At 41.6% G+C, this 12,072-nt stretch overlaps 1 protein-coding gene across 1 annotated transcript; it reads left to right on the top strand.

Moving 5' to 3' along the window:
- The first annotated feature begins 3,739 nt into the window (after positions 1–3,739).
- adprhl1 (ADP-ribosylhydrolase like 1) lies at positions 3,740–10,808 on the top strand. Its single transcript, XM_036541280.1, has 7 exons — positions 3,740–4,090; positions 6,565–6,729; positions 7,355–7,480; positions 7,873–8,013; positions 8,147–8,274; positions 9,871–10,003; positions 10,438–10,808. The coding sequence occupies exons 1-7, from the start codon at positions 3,877–3,879 to the stop codon at positions 10,587–10,589; spliced, it is 1,059 nt and encodes a 352-aa protein (XP_036397173.1). The 5' UTR covers positions 3,740–3,876; the 3' UTR covers positions 10,590–10,808.
- The last annotated feature ends 1,264 nt before the right edge of the window (positions 10,809–12,072 follow it).

The following is a 12,072-nucleotide window of genomic DNA, read 5'->3' as shown; positions in this document are numbered from 1 at the left end:
AAATAAAGCATGGTTTTTCAGCAAAAGACAATAAAGCCGCTTCAGGCCATTTTGATTTTTTTTTTTTTATGTCCTGTATTGGTGTGGCCGTAAACAGGGAGAGAGCTCCCTTGTACCACAGGGGTAGTTGCAATGGCCTCTTTGTGGTCCATTTTAGTGGTTTAGCATAGGATCATCCACAGCTTAGTCTCTTGTTTACTTTCCTGTAGTTTGATCCCAAGGGCAACAGATATTTGGCTCATTTTATTATTTTATTTCATATTATGCTGAATTCTCTGTTGCAATTGTCTTTCATACAGCCCCCCTACAGGACACTAAAATATATTAGGGTTTCATAGGGGGCGTAAGGTCTTCTTAATTCAATTACTTTAGATTTTATAACATTTGAGTATTGCTAGCTAGCCGTATTAAGCTATGAAAATATAATAATGAAGATACTTGACTAATGAAGATAATAATGAAAATACTAATTATCAAACATATAGTGTTACCTACTGTTGTTTACCATGCATTCAGTGCAAATAAGTTAACACATCTCACAAGCTGACACACATTGCCTATACCTGAGTGTCTCAGACAGACATTGCGTAAGGATCCCAGATAGCCCTGCCTGTCAATCACATATGTATCACTAGCTACATGGAATTAATAAAAATGACTGGGTATGCATGCTCTTTTTCATGATATATCCATGGGAATTCTGTAAAATTCATGAACAAAGACCACACATGAGTAGTCTGCAGTGCTTTCAGACTGCAGTGTTCATGGCAGGTTTTCTGTTGTGAAACAAGATGGTGAAAAAAGACTTGAGTATTTTATCATGTGGTGTAGCTATCTGGATGACTCAGTGATGTTGCACTGTCAGATAGAGCAAGCTGTCTGAGTTTGATTCCTGCTATGAGGCTTCTCTTTGGTACCAAACTTTCATATTCTTTATGTCTCCAACTGCATATTCCAGCTGATGTTTTAACTGTTTTATTGAAATAGTAGTGTCACTGAAAATAGCTTTATTAAAACTTGCAATTACAGTGTTTATTCCAATTGCAAGTAATTCCAAAGTAATGTAGCCTAATGAAATGGATGTAGCTGACTATTCCATTTTATTTAAGCTGTTAGAAAACGTATACCAGTCTCATATTTTAATCAGTTCTGTGACTATCCTATGTTTTGTTATGATACCAGATGTAGAAATCTCATAGTACTTCCTGAAAATGAGTGTGGCTTATGATATCCCATCTTGATCCTGTGCAAATCCTCTTGTTAACAGCAGGCTGAGCTAAGACTGTTGCAATTGCCCCTCAGTGCCTTTCTCAGGCCTGAATGCTGAGTGAGAGCTGCGGTGTGGTGTATTAGTAATGCCTGAATGCCGAATGAAAAAAACTGTTTGCCATCAACAATTTAAGCCTATATGCCTATGCATATGTGATCTATTTCTCAGGTCTGAATGCTATGTCAGCAGATGGGCGGAGGCAAGTAATGCACTGAAACTGCTTGAAACATGACATTGGTTAAATCTGAAACAGTCTGACCTTCATTGATTCTGTGTTTACTTTTCTCATCCATAGGTAAGAGCAACAGCCCCAGAATACACTGTAGCATGTCATTTGGAACCAGTATGACTAGATAGTATACTAGTATACTAGAGGAAAAAATCCAATATCAGTTATTTATAGATGTGCCAATTATCATTATCATTATCATGTTTTGTGAAAAACATGCAGTTATTTGTAAAACATATGCTGTTGCTCTGTACAGTTTTGGCAGTATTAAAAGTTTACACATTTTGTTGATTTAAGGAAAAGAACATTCTGTACTTGCATTTCTTCTGCTGAATAATCTAATGCTACAGCATTGTAAAGATATCAATTAGGGGGTGGCTGTAAACAGTGGTGTCTATGTCCACTAACATTTTAAAGATCCCAAATAACACGGAGCATGGATGATCATGGAATGAGATCAGCTGGCAGCTTTGAGAAATTTAGTGAAAACTGGCCCTAGCTCCCAGTTTAAATGTACCATTCATGATTGACTGAAATCTTTCTTTGGCAGTGCTGGAAAGAAGGCCATAACTTTTTGAAAGTGGATACCCCTACTACATCTGTTCTTTCCACTTGTCCCTGGCATACTGCTTCAAAGACACTGAACAGTCTTCTGACAGAAATATGTTCATTCTTTTTGATTGCTTTATAAAACTGTATCAGGATTTAATTCTTACACTTGAGGTAGTATAACTATTCCTGTCCCACTCCATTAAAAAAGACTACTGCGTCAGCCAATTTAACTGGCATATTTGCACTCTCTGAAACGCAAACCAGGGATCTGTTCCAGGTTTAGTGAATGGGGATATGCTGAATACAGAACATCTTGAAGAAATGTCTCTCAAACACATTGTCTTCGTCCAAAAAGTCAGAAAGGCGTTTACTCACCCACGGTTGCACAACATCACCCATAAACAATGCTTTATTATTGATTCTGACCTCTAAAAAAGGTATCCAAAGAGCACCCTTGGATTATACCTTGCAAGCTAAGAGACAAACTAATCAATTATTATGACAACCATACCAGTTTACTGTATCATGAGATGTATGAAATGTTACTTTCTGGAGATGCTGTTATATATTTTGTGCTTTATGGAATATTTTTGCATGATTTTATAGTACACACATATGTGCATAATCATGTGTTGGTCCTCCAACTGGTCTTTTTATATTATTAATATCCCCTTCTCCGGGGCCCTGGCTAAATTCCAAAACAGGCTTCCGCACTCTAGCAATTTAATAATCCCCCATATGTAATTGGCTAAATAATTCCCTCCCTCTCCACCTCACCTGATGTGTGGTGAACATTCTGGCACAGAATGGCTGCCATGCATCACCCCGGTCGGTGCTACACAATAGTGGTGGTTGAGGTGAGTTGTCGTCGTCCCCCCACTGTAATGTGCTTTGAGAACCTTGACAGGCTGAAAGGTGCTCTATAAATGTAATCCACTATCATCATCATCATCATCATCATCATCATCCTCATTGTTTATTCTGTTGCTTCAGTTACCAAACATGTGTCACCATAGATACGTATATACAGCTATTGCATGGCTGCACTTCATCTAACAGACCTAGATGTTGGAAACATTTTTGTTTGCTGTTCTTCACAATAAAACCTGTTCTCACTTAGGAATTACAACTGTGTGTGGGTATCATTAATTAGTACTGTTGGTTGCTTGCGCTTGTGATTCCTATAAATAGTAATGTATACTTTCCCTTAGTTCTACATTGTAAAATCACACACATTGTAAACTGTATTCTTACAGCATGTGTAAGGATTGAGCTGCTGTAGACTTTCAAAAGCTACAACAAACAGGTAGGGTCATGTGACATCTCTCTATAACAGAAGAGGATGGAGCAAAGGTGTGTGTCCTTGGGCAGTGGGGCGAGGTGAGGGGTTACAGCGAGGTAGGCTAATGGCCCGTTCTCATCCATCCCAGTAGGAGGAGTGTACAGCGTTCAATGCCAGCTGACAGTTTTCCTGCCACCGCTGGGCCAGTGGGGATTGCCATTTTAGGAGATACCTGATACCAGCGCAGCCACACACAAAGAACACACTGATAAAGACAAGCTGGGAGAGAGGGATGGAGGCAGACAGACATGCTGGGGGTGGGGAGGGGCTCTGGGATCAGGGGGGAGTTACAGTCCAATGTGAACAGTGCAAAGGGTCAGACAATACACAAGACCGAGACCACAGACAGGTTTGAGCCTCAAAGACATGAGCCAGGGGGTGTAGCGGGGCGTACGCGTCTGCATCAAGGTGTGTGCGGGTGTGAGAAGGTGTAGCAGAGTGCAGGAGCGTGTTGCCACGTGAATAGGACTGTTGGAGGACCCGATGGAGAAGTTTCAGGCTGCCATGGTTCTGGGCGGCGTGGGCGATGCACTCGGATACCGTCAAGGTCACTGGGAGAGCTGCACTTCGGGCAGGAAGATTCAGGAGGAGCTGGCCGCTCTGGGGGGGCTGGAGGGCCTTAAGCTGGACCCAGAAAAGTGGCCTCTGAGCGATGCGACCCTGATGCACATGACCACTGCAGAGGCACTCATCACAGGTGAGGACAGACGAGCTGAGGACCGCACACAGAAATTCTGAATACAGCACCCTTGCAAGTGTTTATAACACGTTAATACAGCTTTCTAGACGCTGGTGTCTGAAGGGAGTTTGGCTGCCAGCGTGAGAAAGCTCACAAACAACAAGACTGACTTTTATACTACTGAAATTCCAGAATGTGTTCAGGCACCAGTCCAGAAAGGCCTTACGGGAGATTTTGTAAGCCTTAAATCCAGAAACTTCTTTTATACTCTAGAGGTAGACAGCGCTCTTGAACTTCTGCCATTCTGTATCTCCAGCATTCTGAGACAGCATAAAAACACTCTCCACTCTTGGGTCAAATACAGCATTAAGCTGTAGTATTCACTAAGACTGTGTAAGTCCACACTCACATGGGGTTAGTCGTCTCAAATTCATAACCTCTCAGAGCAGAAAAGTGAGACCAGAGCAGACCTGGGGAAAATGCGGTGGGGAACTGATACTGGCTCATGAGGAAATCCTCTTATCTTTATCAATGCACTTTAATCTTCCCTCCTTCCATAAATACACACAGAGGATGCCATTGCGGCCTTGTGCTAATATTCCTTGCTGCAGTAAATGCACAAAGGGAATGCGAGCCCTGTTTTGTTTTTGGTGCAGAGTTACCACAAACAAAGGGGTCTAAAATAGCGCACTTGAAAAACCGAGACCCAGAACAGGGCCAGGAGTGAGGATCCAATTGGAGGGGCCAAACTGTACTCTGGTCTTGAGTGTGCTCAAAGCCAGCAGCCTTCCTAAAAGGGGCGATGACAACCACTGGGATTAGGGCACGGCTTACCCACGTTCCATCACAATCGTTCACTGGAAACTCACAATGAATCACCCACTCAAAACAACAGAGACATCATCATCCTCCCTATATATCGCTGGCTGGGGATTCAGTACGCAATCAAGTGTATGCTATTCAAACAAATACATCCATATAGTCTCATTGCACTACATAATTTGATAACCATCCTAGTTTGGACCAATGATTTGGGTTTGTTTGCATAGAATGCTCTCTATAAAATATTGCATATGGCTCAGCAGTTCCTGTGCCACTCTGAGGAATGTTTCCATACTTCTTTCTGGGGATTAGGTCGCTAAATATACAAGCACAAGTGTGCTATGTGGGATTTGTTGCCAATTTTGCGTATGGATTGTACCATATCAAAAAACTCATTACGGACACGGCAACTATCACCATCTGTTAGATATGTATCACATACTTAACTATCCCCCACTGCCCTGCCCCTTGATTCACACCCCGTTTAATGCCTCCTATTCCTAAATTACAGCTGTGATCCCCATCAGTCTTTGGGGCAGGAGCACATACACAGCTCCCGCAGCACCTCCTAATGTCCTGAGCCTCAGCAGCCCGACTGTCCGCTGCTGGCTCCAGCTAAACTTAGCCTCAAGTGTTACCGCTCATCTGAGGAATGGCAAACATCCCGAGAAAAGGATCTGAATGTCTGCTGATACTGCTGTATGTGTGTGTGTGCGTGTGTGCGTGTCTACCAATACTGCTGTCTGTGAGTGTGACAGTGAAAGTATGATAAACACCTTGAATTACTTCTACTATCCTGTATTTCTCTGAACCACCTAAAATTAATGTACATACTGCCAATGACTGTATGACAAATATTCTGTTCTAGAGTGCAGAGCTGTGGTGTTCTAAAATACTCACGAATGTGGTATTATTGCTAAGTCAGAATTTCATTCACTGTATATGTTTTTCATGAACAGCACATAAACTCTTTGGAAAAGATGAATCTGGTCATGATTTAATAAAAGAAATATTATAAAGATACAGTGTGTAGCCTTTAGAGGCCTGCTCTATAATGGAAACAGAGAGCCCCATTCTGCCTTGCTTCCAGTTTTTACCCTTAAGTTAAAAAAGCTCTTGTTGAGTTTTTGTTGTTTTAAGGATCTTGGTCATTTAATTTCATAAGGGACATCACAGCAATGGTCAGGCAGTGAATAGACATAATCAGACTGATTGGCAGGTCTAGTCTAAGGGGAGCAATTGTACAAGTACCAGCAGTGAAACTGCAGAAGCTTTGCTCTCTAGGTCTTGGGTGACCACAGGCTTATACACAGTGAGGTCAGTGGCACTAGGCCTCAACACCACATAATCCAAATGACAAAAAATAAATAATGACAAAAAAACAGTGCTAAGCACAAGCTGTTGTACCCTCCACTATTCTGGGATAACATCTGGAGGCCAAAATAATTTCTCATTTAGTCATTGTATAAAACAGTCTATAATCAGAGAAGTTTTTTTTTCAATAATTTGGCAATTTTGCAATGATCATTTCTGTAATTTTTTTACAGAAATTCAGCTTTGTTTCAGTATGCTGTAGGCAGAATTTCAAATTCACTAAGGCCCTCGCATGTGGCAGGTAAGAGGAAATGTATGAGGAATGTCTGTTTAATTGGGAGTTTTTCCTCCTTTAGACTTCTGGTGTCTGGAGGACCTTTACAGGGAGCTTGTGCGGCTGTACGTGGAGGCCATGACCTTGCTGCAAGGCCGTGCACCAGATCCCAGCACCGTGGAGGGCTGCGCGCACCTCAAACCCAATAACTTCCTGCTGGCATGGCACACGCCCTTCAACGAGAAAGGTCAGAGTTCACCACCTAGGCTGCTGGACCCTAAATGTCTCCTTATATTTTTTTAAATAATGATTAATACAAAATTAATATAATAATTCAAGATATTATAACTGTAGAAACAGATATTATTTAATGATAAGTATTCATAATTATTATAATTGCGTTTTACCTGTCTGTGTTCCATTTCCCGGAGTGTGTGAGGGTATTTATCTCCCTCTGTCTTAAAGTGTGTTTATTTACTCTTTTCTATTCCAACTATGTGTATATATTTACATGCCCTCAGGTGTCTGTGTGTGCATGTGTGTATTAACTATCTCCATGGATACAGCAGATGACTTTAAATGCCTTTGACCCTCAATGTGTCTCACTGTTTTTGCTCTACTCCCGTGTGTATTTCCTGTTGGTGGGTCTTTTTGTGATTCTGTTTGATTCTCCAGGATTTGTGAGCATGTGTGATCTGTGTGTATCTTGGCTGCCTGATGTTTCTATCTATGACCTGTGTTTATTTCCTCACTGCTAGCTCCTGTGTGCGCTCTCTGCATGCTGCTGTCTGCAGCGTCTGTGTGTTTCCTCTTTGTGATTCTTGTCTCCAGCGTCTGTGTATATTTGAACCATTTGTGGTCCCTGCCTCTAGGGTCTGGGTTTGGGGCAGCCACCAAGGCCGTGTGTGTGGGGATGCGGTACTGGCAGCCAGAGAGGCTGGACAACCTGGTGGAAGTGAGCATCGAGACAGGCCGTATGACTCACAACCACCCCATAGGTATGATCCCCACCTGTAATACATCACATTACATTATTGGCATTTAGCAGAAACTCTTACCCTGAGTAATTTACACAGGTCACAGTTTTTACATGTTATCCATTTATACAGCAGGATATTTACTGAGGCAATTCTAGTTTGAGTACCTGGCCTAGGGCTACAGCAGCAGTGCCCCAGTGGGAAATCAAACCAGGAAACTTTCAGTTACGAGTCCTGCTCCTTACCACTACACCACATTGTCACCCTCTGATAAGTAATAACACGTGGACCATGTTACACTCACAACACAACTGTCTCTCTCACAAAAAAATCTCCCCCTCACACCCCACTGGTGCAGAGATCCATCTGCAGAACGGTTGTGATATTAACTGCAGTATATTACTGTCCCACAGGGTTCCTGGGCTCTCTGTGCGCGGCGCTCTTTGCCTCCTATGCAGTGCAGGGCAAGCCACTGGTGCGCTGGGGTCGTGACCTCATGAAGGTCATTCCAAAGGCAGAGGAGTACTGCAAGAAAACCATTCGGCACATGGCAGGTGGGACAGGATTCTGGGGGTTAGAAAGTTGAAGGGAGAATTCAGGGTTGTCACATGACAGGTCACACGTGTATGTGTGTTTGTGTATATGCACTGTGTTTAAATTGAGTGTATGGGTGTCTCTACTCTCTAGAATACCAGGAGAAGTGGTTTTACTTTGAAGCAAAGTGGCAAATGTATCTGGAGGAGAGAGGCATTGAAGAGGATGACCAGAACAAACCCCTGTTTCCTGACCGCTATGACCCTGAGGAGACAGACAAGGTTAGACACATAGTCACACATATGAACACTCATGCACATACAGATACACAATCCACCTAAGAACACCTTGCGGTAATGGGCAAGGTGAAAGGGTACCATTCATATCAAATGGTCTTTGTCGCGTAAACTGGCCTTTGCCTTGTGACTCAGTTTTTAATTAGGTCTTACAGTGGGTAATGCACTTTTCACAATGACTTTTCAAGAACAATACATAATAGTGTTTCCAAATCAGAAACGAGCGCTAAGACTGTGGTATGAGAGATGTGGTCTTTCACACTTTTTGTCCAAACCTCTAAAGCCAGTAAGCATGAGGATAAAAGACATCTTCTCTATCAATTTAATATTTCACTCAGGTAAGGATATTATGTCACACAGAGTCGCACAGATCAGACCTGAGTCTGAGTCTCAGCTGTGCAAATCACTGAGTGTAGGTCTGTAGCAACTGGCTTTTTTCAAAAGGGGTAGGGCAAGGTTTGTTCTCCTGGTGTATTGTGGGACTTGTAGTGTGAAAAATAGTTATGGTTGGCATGTGTGATTATCAGAGGATAGCATTCGCTACACTCCAGGGCTTTGACACAAATGCAGATGATGCCAAAGTGGGAGGAGCCTAATGTACAACTGGTGACTTCAAAGTTAGCAGTGAAAAGGGAAAAATTCAGTTATTTAAATAAATAACATACCACCATCAGCAAAATACACGCCAGACTTGTATGCCTGCTTCTAACTTGCTTGTCACTCCACATTCCCACCTTTAGCAGTCCACATTGCAGTAATACTACGACATATGTATCTCCTTTTCTACACTCTATATTTCTCTCACATCAAAGTGTCAGATGCCGAACATTTGGAGGAAATATTTTCTTTTGTATCCCTATAATCTGCCACTTCATGCAGGCATGCATATAACTTGTTGCTTACTGTTACATTGCAACCTGTAAAAATCCTGCAATATTGCATACAGTGAGGATTGGAAACTCATGGATTTTTTACTTCTGTACTTAACCTTACTTGTATTAGCATCACAATTTTAAATAATTATTCTAGTACTACAACTACCATTATTCTTAGTAGCAGCAGTCATAAAATATATAACCTTAGCATGGATGCAATGAAAAAAGTCATTCTATTGCTTTTGTTAAAAAAAAACATCTGCTACATAAGAGGAGTACAGAACATTGGCTCAATTTGTTATAACATATACTGTGTAGCTACAATATGTAGATAAATGGTCTCCACTAATCTATTAGAGCTAAATCACAGGTACCTTCTGCTGACAATTTCCTGAATTCAACACTTGGATGTGAAGTTTGAAAGATGATATTCTCCTCAGATAATATGATAATAAGATGAAAAAAGACACAGGACAGGTTAAGGGAAATTAAAGAAACCCTGGGCAACACTGCTTTAGAATGGTGCTTTTTCACTTTCTGTGAGGTAATGATTATGTCTAATATGGGACTATACATTTTGTGTATGTGAACAAATGCGTGCAATTATTTTCCAATATGGATGTGAATGGATGGACATTTATGTACTGATTAATCTAACTGATATCTACTGATATCTATCCATTCCCACTGTCCTCATCCCACACAGATGTACAAGCGCTGGAGCTCAGAGGGGCGGCCTGGGCGGAAAGGGCATGACGCACCCATGATTGCCTACGATGCACTCCTGGCCTCGGGGTCAGACTGGACTGAGCTGTGCAAGCGGGCCATGTTCCACGGAGGTGAGTATTTACAGCATACAGTAACCTCACAGTATGGAGATCCATGCACAGTGCTGTATTTCTCTCATGCACACACACACGTACACACACACACACACACATGAACCCTCCCCAGCCATACTGTATTTTTGATCATGTGCATTGGCCCTGTATTCGTGTGCTGAAGACACACCTCTTCCACACTCACCTGATCACCTGAATCACTACCACCTAAAGCAATTTCTTATCTCCTAAACTCTTTTTTCCTTTAAAAAAAATTAATGGCTTAATGTACTTCTGTCTCTAGCAGCTAGCATGTACCTAGTCTGGCCAATTATTGAAACTTGGTCATGCAGCACTTCTAATATTGTGACTCTCTGTATGGCTTTGGATAAAAGTGTCTGGCAAATGAATAAATGTAAATGTAAATGGGCTGGCCTGCCTCTGTGGTGCAGGTGAGAGCTGTGCCACCGGGCTGATCGCTGGATGCCTGTACGGCCTGCTTTACGGGTTGAACAAGGTTCCTGCGGCGCTCTACCAGAACCTGGAGAAGCGGGAGCGTCTGGAGGAGCTCGGGAGCAAGCTCCACAAAGCTGCAGAGAAGTAATGTCACCTTTCTGGGCGTCAGAGGAAATGCACACAATGCCAGGGCTGCTCCCCACTCCCATGCTACCCCTGTGTCTCCTATCCCTCTCTCTCTGACATCATAACTGTACCCACAATCCCTTTCTCTTTGGTAGCCACTCATCTGTATGCTAACTACATGCTATATTTAAGTGCTACTGTGCCCCTTTTAATGAAAATTCCAAAATTAATATATACACGATTTCCTCTGCTCTATTAGATATGATGTTTCCTTGGTCCTCAAATGCACTCTTCTTCAGTCATAGCTGTGTAAAGTAGAAAACAATGGTATCACATACATCAGATGTCATTATCTCAAAGTTATGTTTTTGCAAATTAATTTGCTGAAGACAATAAAGACGTTTTGACAGGAGTATGTTTTCTGAAACTACTCTGACACCTGCTGGTGATTTCAATCCTCTCAGCTTTCATTTGCACAAAATTACACGCTGAACATAATCATCTAATAAACGTATACATCATAGAACACGCTCAGTTGTGATTGGTGCCTCTTCTCAAACATATCTGGCAAATGAGCCTCAAGTCACATTTTGTACAATGATGCAGGGGATTCATTGGATAGCTTCATTTAAAATATTACACTCAGATTTTATTCCATGCAGTTTAGTAGATGTGCATATTGTAAACCAAATGATCAGTTTTACAGCAGAGAAATAACCATTCTCCTTCCACAATGCTCACATTCCGACATAAATACCTGACATTCCGTCTCTTGAAATTAGGACTAATGCATATGCACTGCATTTGAAAACACTCTGCAGGTCAATTTTCTCTGACCTTCAAATGAACCTTCAAAGTCTGTGCAGGTAGCTGTCCTTATTTCTTATTAAAGCGTTATTATTTCTAAGTTTTAGTCAAAACATTGCTCCAGTTGGCCTCCCATTTTACAGAATGCACAGTGTTGCTTCAGGTTACGCATGACATCAGTTCATTTTAGTAGTAGGTATAATTTCAAATTCCACACAGACACAAACTAGTGTAGTGTACAAAGAGTTTATACAAAGAGTTAATAGCTCAGCTTAGCATTTTTCATCAAGTGATCAAAAATTATTTTCAAAGAAAGAGTAACAACAATAATCCAGGAAGGAAAGGGGGTTGGGGGGAACTGCACTCTGGGCTTTGTATGGGGATCAGATACACAGTGGTAGTCTGACAGTGGTTACAAAACCATGAAATAATTTTAATAATCTTGTACTCTTAATTTCTAAAACAAGAACGGATAACAGCTACAATATACCCCTCTACACCCAAACCAATGGCCCACAAAGAGCCAGGACTGGTGGTTTTTGGGGACCATTTACAACTCCATTAGTTGGGAATCAGTGGTTTAATGTTAACTGGCAGTAATATAATACATAATGGCTTCACTCTCCCCAGAAAATGGTCTAACCCTGTAGAGTTTTAATGTGAACAAACCCACACACAATACTAACATTAATATATTT

This window comes from Megalops cyprinoides, chromosome 11, assembly GCF_013368585.1.
Source record: "Megalops cyprinoides isolate fMegCyp1 chromosome 11, fMegCyp1.pri, whole genome shotgun sequence".
Classification (NCBI taxonomy): domain Eukaryota; kingdom Metazoa; phylum Chordata; class Actinopteri; order Elopiformes; family Megalopidae; genus Megalops; species Megalops cyprinoides.
Note: the sequence above shows the minus strand (reverse complement) of the source record. Positions and strands in the feature narration are given on the sequence as shown.

What these genes read in the sequence shown, in the direction of transcription:
- adprhl1 (XM_036541280.1), top strand. Translation starts at nt 3,877, where the DNA reads ATGGAGAAGTTTCAGGCTGCCATGGTTCTGGGCGGCGTGGGCGATGCA. An exon ending in TGCAGAGGCACTCATCACAG is followed by an intron (nt 4,091 to 6,564) that starts GTGAGGACAGAC and finishes TTCCTCCTTTAG; the next exon opens with ACTTCTGGTGTCTGGAGGAC. An exon ending in GCGGGCCATGTTCCACGGAG is followed by an intron (nt 10,004 to 10,437) that starts GTGAGTATTTAC and finishes TCTGTGGTGCAG; the next exon opens with GTGAGAGCTGTGCCACCGGG.